At 40.0% G+C, this 15,072-nt stretch overlaps 2 protein-coding genes across 4 annotated transcripts in view; one reads left to right on the forward strand and one right to left on the reverse strand.

Annotated features, from left to right (window-relative positions):
• The window catches only part of COL19A1 (collagen type XIX alpha 1 chain), a 212,231-nt gene extending 208,848 nt beyond the window's left edge, over window positions 1–3,383 (reverse strand). Inside the window, exon 1 of one of the 2 annotated variants that reach the window (XM_090136199.1) lies at window positions 3,321–3,383. The gene's annotated coding sequence lies outside the window, so the exon portion shown is untranslated. The other variant, XM_090136198.1, reaches the window with a different exon arrangement.
• LMBRD1 (LMBR1 domain containing 1) overlaps window positions 3,364–15,072 on the forward strand; it is a 66,144-nt gene continuing 54,435 nt past the window's right edge. Inside the window, exons 1-3 of one of the 2 annotated variants that reach the window (XM_031611364.2) lie at window positions 3,364–3,479; window positions 4,484–4,660; window positions 10,213–10,273. In XM_031611364.2, the coding sequence (XP_031467224.1) occupies window positions 3,420–3,479; window positions 4,484–4,660; window positions 10,213–10,273 (298 nt within the window). In that variant the 5' untranslated portion in view covers window positions 3,364–3,419. The remainder of the gene's footprint in view (window positions 3,480–4,483; window positions 4,661–10,212; window positions 10,274–15,072) is intronic. The other variant, XM_031611365.2, reaches the window with a different exon arrangement.

The following is a 15,072-nucleotide window of genomic DNA, read 5'->3' on the forward strand; positions in this document are numbered from 1 at the left end:
CTGTAGGGCTGCTTTGTGCTCTGCTTCTGCCACATTCAGACCATGTGCATACTGACCATATGCACACAGAGAAAGGAAATGCCTTTTTGCTTTTAATTCCCTTAATCCTGAAGAATCTCTGTTAAAAAACAAATAAAAACAAAAAAGAAAGGAACATACGCTACCCATGACTTGTGTATTGACTCAGTGGAAATCTTTCTGAAGTCTTTCAATAGACACTACAGAGAACTCCTGAGTTCTGATATGTATTTTCAATGAACATTATCATGGTATCATCATGGATTAAGTCACTAAAAGCCTGACACTCTTGTTTCAGTTTATGACTGCTGACTCCTTCCCCCAACATGCATCATGGTGAAGTGCTGTCTCCATCTTTTCAGTTACTTTTCTGTAGGAGCTGGCAGACTGATGTCCAGTCACATCAAAACTACCTCTTTCCCAGCTTGAATAAGCCCAGCTCCTCTGTGGTATCTTCTCACAAGGCAAACGATCCAGACTCAGCTTCCTTTGGCAGGGGGGTTGAACTCGATGATCTCTGGAGGTCTCTTCCAACCCCTGCAATTCTGTGATTCTGTGATCCTTGGAGACCCTTCTGAATTCACAATAGCTTATCAATGTCTTTCCTGTACTAAAAACCTAAAATCAGACACAGTACTCTACGTGGGGTCTAACAAGTGCCCAAGGAAAAAGAGATTAATCCCTCAGGTCTACTCTGCACCCTCTGTTGGTGCAGACCAGGATGCTGAGAATATTCTCTGCCACTGGGGACACTCTGGCTCTCGGTCTTCCCAGCAAAACTGATCTCTAGCCAGCTTGGATTGTTGCACAGGGTATTTTCTTTTCAGGTGCAGGCATTTGTCCTCACTGACTTTCCTGTTTGCCCATCCCTTTGATCTGGTCAGTACTGCTGGATCAAGCATATAACTAGTTTCACCTAGCTAGTGTGCACAACAGCATGTATGCTTAAAACACAGGACTTCCAAAACAAAGATAATGGCTTTCACTCCTCAACACACCTGCTCAAGCTGCCAAGAATGGAACAGACTTAGCCTTCAACATTTCCTCTATCTCGAGGGAACATTAGAGTGGAATGATAAACACTATACTGAGAACTTTAGGAGTTTGGCTGGAGAAAGCGTGGGAAGGCCATCTTCAGGAGCATTGATTCTTTTCACTGGGAGATGTGCTAAGTAAGACTCCACTGCCTCAGGTAAAAGAAAAAAAAGGATGAACAAGACAGAGGAAAAAGGATGGGACTGATAAGGGAATCTAGACAGATTGGCAAGCATCCTCCATCTATTTAAAACCCCATTAGAAAACTCCTACAGCTAATGATCCTGGGCATATTCTTTGACCAGCTTTAATGGACAAAAGCTGTGTGCACATAGATCACAGAATTATACTGCGTTTTTAGAATTACACTGTACAAAGTGAGGAAGCAGACTGACCTCTCCTCTTAAAGAATCTCAGCTAAGCTCCTGACAGCCATTGATCAACAAGAGTGAAGAAGAGGTATGAGATTTATACCAGCAGTATAACCTTCTAAAAAAGGTAGGAATGTAACAAGCAGTTGAAGCCCATTGACTTGACATTTTTAGCAGACAGAGTCCTCCTGCTGCCACTTTATTTCACCTTTTTACTCATTTAATTGTAGCACACAGATATTATATGTACTGTTAACCATTCTAGTTACTGCCCTACATGTTCACATTCGGATATTGTTGCAACAATACTTTGTAAGGGGACTGGAGCACCTCCCCTATGAGGACAGGCTGAGGGAGCTGGGCTTGTTCAGACTGAAGAAAAGAAGGCTGCAGGGTGACCTCATTGCAGCCTTTCAATACCTAAAGGGAGCCTACAGAGGGGAGGGGAATCAACTCTTTGAAAGGGTTGATAACTGCAGGACAAGGGGAAATGGTTTTAAGTTGAGGGAGGGGAGACTTAGTTTGGACGTCAGGGGGAAGTTCTTTACAGAGAGAGTGGTGAGGTACTGGAACAAGCTGCCCAGGGAGGTTGTGGATGCCCCATTGCTGGGGGTGTTCAAGGCCAGATTGGATGGGGCCCTGGGCAGCCTGGTCTAGCATTAAATGAGGAGGTTGGTGGCCCTGCATGTGGCAGGGGGGTTGGAGCTTCATGATCCTTGAGGTCCTTCCAACCCTGGCCATTCTGTGATTCTGTGATAGATGGACAAATGAACTGAATTAGAAAGAAAGCGGTCAGAATCGAAGCAAACGAGCCCAGTTGTCCATACAGTGAATGTCTTGCGTGTTCAGACATGGAATAATCTCAATCCCATTACTACTTGATTCATGAATGCTGTCACATTAGTACCTTCCATGCTGGCCTGACAGCAAACAGAAATGCAGCACATGTCCATTGCTCTGGGGGAAGCTTCCAGTTCTCTGGTCCCTCCAGTCACAGGTCCTTTCTCGCAAAACTACAAGTTCACCTCAACCCCTGCTCCAACCACTCAATGCATAGTTTGTGAGCACCGTCACACCCCTCTCATAGAAAACTGGAGCCCAGCAAAAATGTCAGCCACTTCATAAGAAAGCTATGACACCACCGGGTCACCTAAGAATACCTCATAGAAACAGTTTATGGGTGCCACTGCACGTTACCGTCCCACAGTTCTCACAATAAACGCTGTAAGTCAAAGCAGAGTCCAGAGGTGAGAGCGTGTGGATTAGTAAAGGCACAAGGCAGTTTTTGAAGCTCTCACAACCGCTCTTGGCACCAGATCAGCACTCACTGTGTGCGGTTTTGTGTGGCACCGAATAAGAAGGACATAAAACTAGTGGAGAGTGTCCAAAGGAGGGCTGGTGAGGGTCTAGAAGGCAAGGTGGATAAGGAGCACTGAGGTCCCTGGGTTTGCTCAGCCCAGAGCAGAGGAGCTGAGGGGAGGCCTGATGGCAGCTGAGCTCTGCTGTGTGTGACAGCGGCAGGGCCCGAGGGAAAGGCATGGAGCTGTGTCAGGGGAGGGACAGCTGGGGGCTGGGGACAGGCTCTGAACCAGAGGGTGGGTTGGCATGGCACAGGCTGCCCAGGGCAGTGGGCACGGCCCCGAGCTGCCGGAGTTGATGGAGTATTTGCACAGCGCTCTCAGACACAGGGTTTGATTTTGGGTGGTGTTGTGTGGGGCCGGGGGTTGGACTCGGTGATCTTTGTGGGCCCCTTCCAATTCGGGATATTGTATGATTCCATTTTAAGGACTGTTTTTATTTTGATTCAAACATCGAATTTACTCAATACCTTTGGGTCTCACCCCGCTCAGGTGCCCCGTAGGTCGCCCCGCCCCGCCCCGCAGAACACCAACCTACCGCCCGCCCGGCCCCCGCCGGTCCCCATGGTGACGTTACGGAGCCTCTTTAAAGGCCCCGCCCCCGGAGGCGGGCTGACTGCTGCTGACGGAAGCGAAGATGGCGGCGGCCACCTCTGAGCTGCTGACGGGATGGTGCCTCTTCGGCCTCGCGCTGCTGGTGAGCGGGGCTCTCTCGGCCCGTTTCTCTTCGGCTAGACCTGCAGCTGCCCCCACTCAGACCCTGCGACATTTCAGCATCTCCTTCTTTTTTCTTTCCCGCCTTCCATTGGGACAGGCTTTCCCCCTTTCCCCTTCCTTGCGTGAGCAGCAGCCCTCCGAGTTCTCTTAAACTTTCTTCTCACTCCTATTCCCGGGGGCCTCCCCTTCTTCTCCCGCGTTCGCCCCGGTTTGGCCCGGCTGCCTGCTCCTCATCCCGTCCTGCTGCCTCCCGGCCGTGCCTCTGCCTCGCAGAGCTGTTGCTGTCTCGGGGTGTTCCTGATAAAGGCGATGTTGTAACGCTGTAAGTCAAAGCAGAGTCCAGAGGTGAGGGCGTGTGGCTATCCAGTTCTCCTGCCTGTATAACAGGAACTGCTTGGTGGTGGTGAGGTAAAAAGAGTGAATTGCTGTAATGAATCTGTTGCTGATGCTCAGACAAATGAGCATCCTGATTCTAGAAGTGTAGGAGTGTAGAATTATTTGACTTGGAAGGAACCTCAAATATCAGCTAGTTCCAATTCCCTGCTGTGGGCAGGGCTGCCTCCTGGCAGCTCAGCTGCCCAGGGCCCCATCTAACCTGTCCTCAAGTGCCTCTAGGGATGGAGAACCCACAGCTCTCTGGGCAGCTGTGCCAATGCCTCACTGTCCTCAAAGAAACAAAAAACTTCTCTCTGACACTTTATCTAAATCTTCCCAACTTTAGTTTGAAGCCATTCCTCCTCGGCCTATCACTGTCTATCCATGTAAAAAATTAATTTCATTATTGTTTATATTCTCCTTTGAAATACTGGAAGGCTTCAGTGTGATCTCTATGGAGTGTTCTGTTCTTCAGACTAAATAAGCCCAGCTCCCTCAGCCAGTTTTCATAGGAGAGGTTCTTTAGTCCTGATAAAGGGTCTGACTTTAGTAGCTGCACTCTGATGTCCTTGTATGCTAGTCATAACTATCTTCCACTGTGTTTTTCAGGCTATTCTGATTTTCTCCTGGGTTTATGTGCGCAAGTATCAGAGTCGGCGAGAAAGTGAAGTGATTTCTACCATAACAGCTATCTTTGCATTGGCAGTTGCTCTAATTTCATCAGCACTACTACCAGTGGACATCTTCTTGGTTTCGTATATGAAAAATCAAAATGGTACATTTAAGGTATGTGCTTTTGAAGATGTCAGTTGTTTCTTTGAAAGAAGCAGCTCTCGTGCGTTAAGAACATTTCTTTTAAACACTTGGGCATATCAAGTAAACAAGACCTCTACTAGTGCTGGTGCTGTGCTTTCTGGGTACTAGCACTGGAAATACCACACTCTCCTCTGTTTATTACTTGATCTGGATTTAACTGTTATTACTTCATGTGACTTTCTGTAAGACTTGCCAAATGCTACGTGCTTCTAAGTACTTATTCCTTTTTTTTTCCTCAAAAGAGGGATGTATGCTACTCTTAGCCTGTACACATTTCGTAAATATTTCTTTTTAGTACATTATAATGGGATGCTGTAAAATAGGACTCATACCCCTCATTATTTAAAAACTGATTTGCTTATTAGCAGCCCAAATTTCAGTTGTTTTTTGCAAGAATTATTTTATTTTGATACTGAAATATTAACATAATGGATCTGTATAAGTCTTATTCTAGCTGAAATGTTGAGTATGAGATTCTTTGTTTGTAGAGCTTATTAAGCTAGTCTTTCCAGGGGAAACTGGAAAGCCCCTTAAGGGGGAGTGTGTTTGTAGGAGAAGGCGTCTTACTGTATGTCTTAGTGTATTTTATTTGCAATTATTGTTTTTATACCCTCGTAGCAAGATAGCTGAGCAGTTTTGGTACTAGAAGTTCTGCACAGTAACCATGTAGTCCTTTTGCAAGAAAGTACTAGTGCATGCATTTAGTTGTGATTATTCCTGTATATGCTGGAATACACTGAACAGAACAGTTGCCTAGAAAGAACCTACAGAGATTGAGTCTAAAAACAAACACCTAATGCCTTTTCTGGAAGCAGCAATTACTTTTATGTGTATTCATAGTGTTGCCAAGCAGGAAAACAGGTTTTTGATTCTAGTACTGGCCAGAGAAACTTGGGAATTGCCCTGTGAACTATGTTTGAGTTGTATTTACCAAAAATGGCTCTTGAAGAGTTTGGCTGTTCTCTTTGACAGTATTGTATCTTGAGCAACAGACTGTAAATACATACAGTTAGAACTGATCTGTTCTGAAAGGTTGTTTGTTTCGCTAGCAAGCATGTAGGAGCAGAGAACTGTACCCCAGTTTGAAGACTTGAGAATTGCAGTTGGGCATGCAAGACCTCATGTTATGTAATTTACAACTCAAATATTTAAAGTGCTTTCCTACAGCAGTAGGACTACTTAGATGTTATCACTGATATGCTTTTTTATTCTATTGCTGAAGCTGTACAAGGTGGGGGGAGATAACTGTTATTCTTGAAATGTACATTCATGTTCTTGCTGCTGAGTGAAATTAAAGGCATTCAGAAATGAGCTTTCAGTTAGCTTAGATTGAATACTTCACAAACCTTGCTTATCATCCTGAGCTGTTAAAAGTTCAGTTATCTCCTTAGTGAAGTCCTATCTATTTTACGGTAGATCCTTTTCAGACCATTCTGTTAAATACTTTTTTTGCCTTTTGGGAAAATCATGTAGCTATTAAAAACAAAGTAAGAAAAAAAAGAAACCATACAAAGAAACAGAAGACAAACCCATCTTGTGATTCCAAGCTTTTTTATTTTAAAAGAGTTAGCTGAGATAAAGCTTCCTGTCCTGAGTAGGAATTACTTCTGAAATAAGTTACTGTCCAAAGTTGCTATTCATGGTAGCAGATATGGCTGAGATGTGCTTGTTTCTAATGATACTTCTTTCAAAACTGTGGCTTTGTCTCACTTCTTGTGGTAACACACTAGAAGATCTATGATCTAGATGCTGTTTGTTTTTTTTTTCCATCTAGCCGTGCTATGACTTGCATTACAGCCTTTGGTATTGTCTTCCTGTTGCTGTCTAAGCTTTGGGTGAGACTACTGAGTAGAATGTCAGCTTCATCTGCCTACGATGAAACATCACATAGTGAAACCTGTGATCTTGTGCCACATTAAGCTCTGTTGAGATACACTTGTTGAGAGTGGAACAATCTTCACTGGGGTACTTGTGAAATTCTTGCAGAGTCCAGCAGCGACAGTAGAAATGTCTCCTTTAAGAGCGACAAAATGAAATTGAAAGCCATTCTCTCAGCTTGTACTCTTTTTGTTTGGGGAAGTTAGCTGTTGTGGTTGAGTAGTACTGTTGTAGTTGAATATATTAACATCAGACACTAACTGAACACAGCTGTTGGGGGAGCAAGGGAGATGCCTCTGATTCATACTAGTAAGGGAAGCAAATGTTTTTTACTAAATGTTTGTGATTATAATTAATAAAAGCTCTCTCAAATGCTTTTTGTTTTAGTGTTTAGGTAAACTGGAACAGCATTTTCAAAATTCTATTTACATGGCAATCTTTTACTAATTTGTTTACTTCAAATGTTTTTGACTTTTAAAATTTCTAGGTTCTTCAGCGTGGCTTCAGTTAAGGAGTAATTAAGAATTGTAGCTTAATTTAGGCCATCATACCTATTGCACATACTTAGAGTTTGGTTCTTCATCTTACAGATGCTTTAAAGGTGCTATGATGTATTGTTAAATATAAGGAACAGAATGAAGTACAGCAGAACAGTGTAGAATGTGTAAATTCAGCAGATCCTAAGGGAACTTGTCATGTTTTCATCTTAAACTGCTTCTGAAGGCAATAGTGATATCTCACCTTAGTCTGTTGTGATTCTGATGCATTTGGTGTGTATTTTGTAAATGTGGGCCATAATGGATAGAGGAGAAAACGGGCTGGACCTAGAGGCTCTCCTGATAAGTTTGTTCTCAGCTGAGTCCTCTGTGTGCTCATCCCTTTGTCAATTTGACAAATACTAGTGCTTTTGCTAATAGTGTCAAAGCTCTGCTCACTAGGTAGCAGCATGCCTTCTGACAAGGATGGCTGCTGTCCTTAGCTTTTGAGATGTCTCAGAGGAAGTTGTTACTGCTTCTGAATTGCTGATGAGGTGTGCATATGGATAACTTTCTGCTGAGAATAAGAATTCTTACTTCCTTAGTTTTTGTGGAATTTTAAGTAGAGCTTCAGCAGCTGAATGGAAGTTAATGTAATAGCTATGCTGTATGTATAAGCTGGCTTGCATTGCAGACTTTTCTTGTGCAGAGTTGAAACTCAAGTGCATTTATATGTTGTGGTGAAGGAAATTTTTGTATCTTTACCTATCCTAATGTGAGATGGCATCTCTATTTTGCTATGCTCTAATGTATGCTTCCTAGTCTATTACTGTGGTCTGGTACACAACTTAATTCAAGCAACAAAATTGAAAATAATTGTTTTAATGTTCTACATCTTTATCAATCTTAGTAATTCTTTTCTGAAGTTAGGAGAGGAATTGTTTCGGTTTTTAGCAGTGAAGTCCTACTATTAACTTCAGTTAATAGCTCTCTTTGTAAAGTGGCTGGGCCACTTGAGCAATGACAGGACTAAAAGGTTTTCTTGGTCTTTTCTGATGTCAGCTTTGAATCTCATATAAAAAAGCTCGCTCTTATTCTAAGATCCATTTGAAGGTAAGAGTGCCACATGTTACTGCTTTTCCCTGAGGCATAATTAAAGCAGCACATTTTCTTCTTAACACTTAGCAAATTAAACACATTCATATTCTGTGTGAATATTCTCAAGTCATTGCTGTCAAATTCTTTAATGATCAAACAAATGGCTAGAATTTTTTTTACTGAAATGCTGTTAGGGACAGCCTCCAAGGACTGGGCTTATTGTGTATGTAACAAGCTCTTGACATTTGGCAGTGTTACATCTATCCCTTCTGAGAAAATATTTTTCATGCTTTTTGCTGATTAGGAAAAGTATACATAAATTTTTTACTAAAATCCCATTGGTTAATCATTTAACTTTAAATGTTCAGTGTCAGGTGATTTACAGGGGATCTTAATATGTTAACACAAAGGTGGTGCTGATTTCTTGAGATAACAGGCTGTCATCTGTAATGTGTATGGTATGTCATCAAATCCACGTTGTGTGGGGATTTATCCACTACTTAGAGAACTGATAAAGTAAATGTTGACTTTAGACTTACCTTTTGCAATCTTAAGCAGCATGCTCTCTTCTGTATTACATATGTATTGTATTAGTACGTGTGTTTTTATATTTACTGAGAAGACTTGAATTTCTCAATCTGAAAAAAAACTATATGTAGGAATTTAACAGTTCCTGATCAGGTTTTTTGAAGATTACTTCAGTGTTTATAGAATTCAAGTCTTGTATTAAGATTACATTTCAATCTCAATCTTCACTTGGGTTGGAAGGGAGCTCAAAAGGCCATCTAGTTCCAGTCCCCTGCTGTGGGCAGGGTTGCCTCCTACCAGCTCAGCTGCCCATGGGCCCCCCCCCAACCTGGCCTTGAGCACCTCCAGGTATGGGGCATCCACTGCTCTCCAGGCAGCTGTGCCAGGGCCTCACTGCCCTCTGAGTAAAGAATTTCCTTCTAAAATCTAACCTAAATCTTGCCTCTCTTGGTTTAGAATTGTTCCCCTTTCTTATTACTGTCAAGCTGTAAAAAGTTGATTTCTTGTTTTCTTAAATGCATGATTCTTTTGTAGCGTTGTTAATTAAATACAGTAGGAGCAGAAACTGTAGTACTATAGATGTAGTCAGAAGTCTACTAATATCTGCTTGAAACAATAGTTTTGATACCTTAAAGCTATCACTACAAAATCAACCTGTTCTTCCTAATTTGAATTCCTAACAAAGTAAATGCTATGTAAATGTCACTCTGTCCTTCTTGACTTGCCTCTAGAAAACACCTGGACTGCATAACCTCTTTCTGGAAAGATGTTTCTAAACTGTGATGCCTCTACTGTCAATGTCAGCCCCATGTGGGATTTTGGGGCTGTTTTTTAGCAGTTCCCAGTCTTAGTAGTGTGAGACCTTTTTATTGAAAGGAAATAACTTCAAAATGAGCTTGTCACTGATTTGATTGCAACACTCCCAGTGTCTGCTGTAATATTCTAGCAGTGCAGAAAGAGGCTAGAACTGAGAATAACTGTATTTTCAGTTGGGCAGGTGGGGTGCTTGTAGTGTCTGTCCCCTGACATGCAGCACATTCTTAATCAGATTTATTAGTGAATTAGTTCAACTTAAATTTCAGTGATTAAAATTGACCAACTGGGTGCCTGTATGGGAACTGCTGAATCATGGCCTGAACTTCTGATTCATCACCTGAGGTGAGCAGTGAGTCGGCCCTGTTGGCACAGGTGAAGCCAATTCACCTGTGCTGCTGGAAGGGGTGGAACTTCTCCTAGACCCATTTAAGAGTTGACTGCCAGGGGGAAGGATCTCTTCTGGAGATCCCCTCCTCTGGAGTTTTATAGCGAGCCCAGGACATGGGTAAGCATTCTGTCTATTCTGTTTCGGTATAATAACTGCTTAACCAAACTCTCTGGTATATTTCATAATTATAATATCTGTACATTAATTGATTATACAGTGCCTAATTCTTTCTTCTCTTCAGGCATTTGATATAAGTGTGGGTTTTAGTTCTGTTAAAAGACCATTTAAAAAAGTACTCTTTTTACTTGATGTTAAATGCTTTTATTCTTTATTACTAGGACTGGGCTGATGCTAATGTTTCAAGACAGATTGAAGACACTGTACTTTATGGATACTATAGTAAGTATTTATAATGTTCTTCCTCTACAGTTAATAGGATCCATCATTTAAAAGCTTCGTAACTTCACTTAAGACTATTAGGAGTCATACTGAATTATTTGTATTTGGTTACACAGTACCCTTACATTTAGACTGTTTCAGTGAAGATTTTGCATTTGAGAGCCCCTCTAAAAATGCAGACATACTTAAGACCTATCCAGGAAGAGACTAATGGCTTCTGTTTTGTAATCTGTTGTTGATATGTATTGTGTATTTGTGTATTCAGAGATCCATTTAGGGGAAGCCTTGGCTTTTGTATAATTTTCATGCATATAATTTATATGCAGCAGTGTGAAACTTGCATCAGGTGTTCTGTTAGTGCAACTATAGCTAGTGATACTGTTGTACATATTCAGAGTCAGAAACTACCATATGCAAAACAAAGAGCTATTCTAAATTAGTGTATACAGACTACTTCAAAGATGGTAATCCTAAGCAACACTGAAGCAAAAGGTTAAGTGAAAATGTTATGAAGTACATGTTAACTAAACTTGTGTAGTTTTAAATCAGTGCTTTTAGTTTTCCTCAGGAAAAGCTTTTCTTACCAGTAAAGATATTTGAGTTACTTCAACTGTCATAAGCATTTCTCTGTAAAATGACTACCTTGGTCAATGATGCACATTCAAAGGAAGGATAATTGTTTGTTTATATTATTCAAATACTTGGAAGGCTATAGGTTGGCTATCTTGACTACTTTTTTTTTTACATCAGAAAATAATTGATTCAAAATAGATTTCTTCTTAAGTAACAGAATATGTATTGCCTGATGGAGGTATCACACAAACTAGAATCGGTAATTTCATGCTTAGTGAAACCTAAAAGTAGAAGTTATAAGAAACTCCTGTGGCTTTCACTGAGCTGAGTAGAAACTTTGTGGAAGAAAACTTTTTTCACTGTAGAACAGTAGAATCACTTTCTGTATGCTTCCTACTCCTGTTACATTGCTGAGGGTTTGTTTAATGACTGCTCGTGTGAATTTTTTAACTCCTCTGTGGTCTGTCTGTATAGATTTGTAAAACTGGTGGATGAATTTCCATAAAATAGTTTAGGCTAACAAAGGTATTAATCCTGGCTTGGAGGACTGGGGAGCTCTTTTCAGGCCACAAATGCCTGAAATCAGTGATAGATTTCTGATTGATAACAGACTGGTTACTTTCAGTTTATTTTTATTACTGAGTAACTTAAAGAATATATCAATCTGAAGCTTGGATGAAAATTATGCAAATGTGAACTTGTGCTTATAAAAGTTCACATGAGCTTTTTCACTTCAAAACAGATAGCTAAATTGTTTTATAAATATAAACATAGTATTTGATTTTCATAGTTTTGTAACTGCCATTACTTGCTTTCTATTAGGATTTCAGCTAGCATTGTTCTCCCATGCTCTGTATTGCTTCTGCAGCAGATACTTAGAAGACAGGTAAACTTTCCACTAAAAGAGTTTAAAAAGGATACTTTTTAAACTTTCTTGTTCAAGAACTTAAATTTTATATGTTGGCTTGTATGCTAGTTAAATCAAACTAAGTTGATTTTAATTACTTTTATGAAGAAAGCTTATTTTTGCCTTCTATTTGAAGTGCTACTAAGACTAAAAACCTGATTTGATGTGTCTTTTAGGTTTTAGTTTTATTCAATAGTGACTACAGGTTCTAATATCCTTTGTATCTTAATGAAGATAAAAGCAATGTTCTTAGGACATTCTCAAACACTCTAGTTCAGGATGTCTGGGAAATTGCCTTTTTTGAAACTGCAATGCAGGAAGCACAGTACCTGCTTAAGCAGGTGATTACTTGTAATTCATATCTGACATTAACAAATAACTTATTTTAAATGCAAATGAAATAAACTTACACTCATTAAAGCCAGATATTCAAGACGAAGTCGCAAGAACCTTGTAGCCTTTGATTTTTGGTCTACTTGCACAAGTCTCCTTGAAGTTCTACAGGACTAATGTTTTATTTCATAGTATATCCTCCAGATGGTGGTAGAGATTTAAAGATGTTTTAAATATTTTTCTTGAATGACTTTTTAATTTGAGGAATTGCTGCATTTTTAGCAATACAACTACTCTGAAGTAGTAACTTCTCAGAAGATAGCATCATTCCTGCATAAAAACATAACCTAATGATTCTCTTGTCTGTTGGTCAAATCCCCTGCTGTGCAATAGAGTAAAATGAAAACTGAGAAGGATAAACTTAAACAACTCCTGTGACACAATTCCTTTTTTCTCATATCTTTTAATAGTACTTGGTCTTGACATCTTTTAAAATAAAGAGATGACCAGACAGAAATCTTCCTTTGTACCTAGTCCTACTATTATGCATGTGAATACCAGTAGTTCTCCCTCCAGGAAGTGTACTACTAGCTAGCTATATAGATCTTCTGTCCTTCTTATAGCTCTACTGCCCTTGTAATTTAAACTGTAGGGCAGTGTCTTATGCCTACCAACTGACTGTACTCTGTCACCTCTAATTGTAGCAAGAACTTGGAGACTGTGGTTTAACTGCTGATGGATATCAAGGACTGTTTCACTGCCTGAATTGCAACTTACAGAGAAACCTATCACTAAATTTAGAGAAGCTTTTTTTGTTACAGAACTGATAGCTGCCTTTTTCATACCCAGCTGATAGATTGCTTGGCTTGATTATTTCTATGAAAGTAGAGTTGTTGTGTATCGCTAGAAAGAAGAATGAGGTAACTTTGAATTGGGCTTTTGAAATGCCTCTATTTTGAAGTGAATCTAAAAGCCTAGCTTAGGAAAACAGTTCACTGATTGCTTCAATGCTGTAGTGGCTTAGTGTATTATTTCTCATAAAATCAGCAGCAGTGGAAAGGGTCTGCCAGTACTTATGTGATTGAAGAATGATCAGAGGTTGGCAGATGCTATAAAACAGCATGTCAGCTTGTGTTTGGAAGGGAAACTGTTTTCAGAAAGGTTTATAGTTGGAAACCACATAATGGCTCTTTCCTCTGTACCCTAGGAATCAGGCTGAAACAATTCACAGTAACTTTAGAGTTGTTCTGTTGCTGTTCTTGTAGTAAGTGAAGCCTGACTATTGGAATCAGCCTGGTGTTCAGTAGTGTTTGCTAAAGCATTCTGAATCGTGAGGGGATGACATCTCCATCTTCCTGTGAGACAGACCTCTTGACCTACTTGTGTTAAGTGTCTGATATCTGTGGTGTGTTCAGGACTGTCTACTAAATGCTACTGCATTATCTGAGTAGGTTTTACATTATAGGTCAGACTTTTGGGTTTTCCTTTCTATTTGTTAATGGATAGTACTTTCTCAAGTATGCAATAATTATTGTACAGTGGTTCATAAATTTAAAAATCCACTGAAAATTTACCCAAAGTAATTTTTTAGTGCAAGTTTTTGATATTCCATCATTGACTTAAATATCTGGACTTCCAGGAAGCAGTAGGTAGAAGTCAAACACAGCTATATGTTTTCATAGTCTAATTTTAGCAGAAGGCATGCTAAATGCTGTGCAGAACTGGCTAGCTGTACAAGACAAATGCTGTGTAGTGATATCAAACAAAAAAAAGCCCCACTCATAGGGATGTTGTTTGAGAACCAGGATTGTCAAAATAAATAGTTTTACAGTATTGGCACTCCTAAACTTCTTGATTTGTCCAGCTTCAAACAAGTATTGTGATGAACACCTGATATTTGTGAAAGTTAGCTTGTTTTTTTAACTGATTTGTCTTGGCAGTCTTGCTTAAGAAATGCTTTAACAAATCTTCTGTTAGATATGAGTATATTTGGGAAGGAACACACATCTTTAGGTTTTTTGAAATAAATTCTAACTCGCATTCTCAGTGGAAGTGCATAAAATACTGTTTTTAGCATATTAGTAGCATTTGTCTTATGTGGTGCACCAGTATATGCTGCCATCTGGAAAAGCAGATGGTTTGCGTGATGGAGGAGACTTCTGATCATATATGGTTCTTGAGCCTACTGTAGTTTCCAAGGGATCTGAGGGAACTGTACTTATTTTGGGTACTCTGTGTGAAATCTTCCCAAGCTTCTCAAGTATATTGTGATTTCTTTTACCTAGTATATTTTGCAAGTCCTTGTTTCTTTCAGCAGTATGTGAGTGCAACTAGGAACAGTAGTGGGTAAGTCAAAATATTATGAAGGGACTATTGCAATAACTTGAAGATTACTACTAAATCTGGCTCTAATTGTTGTCTTTATATGGATATGGTATAAACCGGGAGAAAACTCACAGCTCTGAAGATTGCTTAGGCTTCATGACAGGAATTGTCATTGTGCTGGCTATACAGTGACTCTCTTTTAGAAGTGGTACTGCTTCAAGTTTTGGATAGGACCCAGCAAAAATGTTTTGAAGCAGAAGTTGAACCTCTGCACAAGATAAGAGAACAAATACTGGTTTAAAACTGTTGTGGATAGATGTGAAATAAGAAGTCAGACAGTTATGCCCCAAGGTCACATAGAAGGGAGTTGGGGGAAGGAAATGCTTATCGCTTGCTTGACTGTTTGCTGCAAGACTTCTGATTTTTTTTGAAGGTTAGCTTTCCAGGGAATAAACAGCCCTTTTAGTGGGTAGAACAACAGGCAATTAGTTGCTTGCCTTAAGTGACTTCTTTGAGTGGATGAGAGGTACTAATCTCTTAAAACTGTGAACAATAAAATTCAAATATCAGATCAGTCTGCTCTCTTGGGCTCATAGGAAGTTTACTGAATCTTTAAGTTTTCTTTGTGCTGTAATATAAAGAAAACTGTTTTTCTGCTTTC

The sequence above is a fragment of the Phasianus colchicus genome, chromosome 2 (assembly GCF_987193195.1).
Source record: "Phasianus colchicus chromosome 2, bPhaCol1.hap1.1, whole genome shotgun sequence".
Taxonomy (NCBI): Eukaryota; Metazoa; Chordata; class Aves; order Galliformes; family Phasianidae; genus Phasianus; species Phasianus colchicus.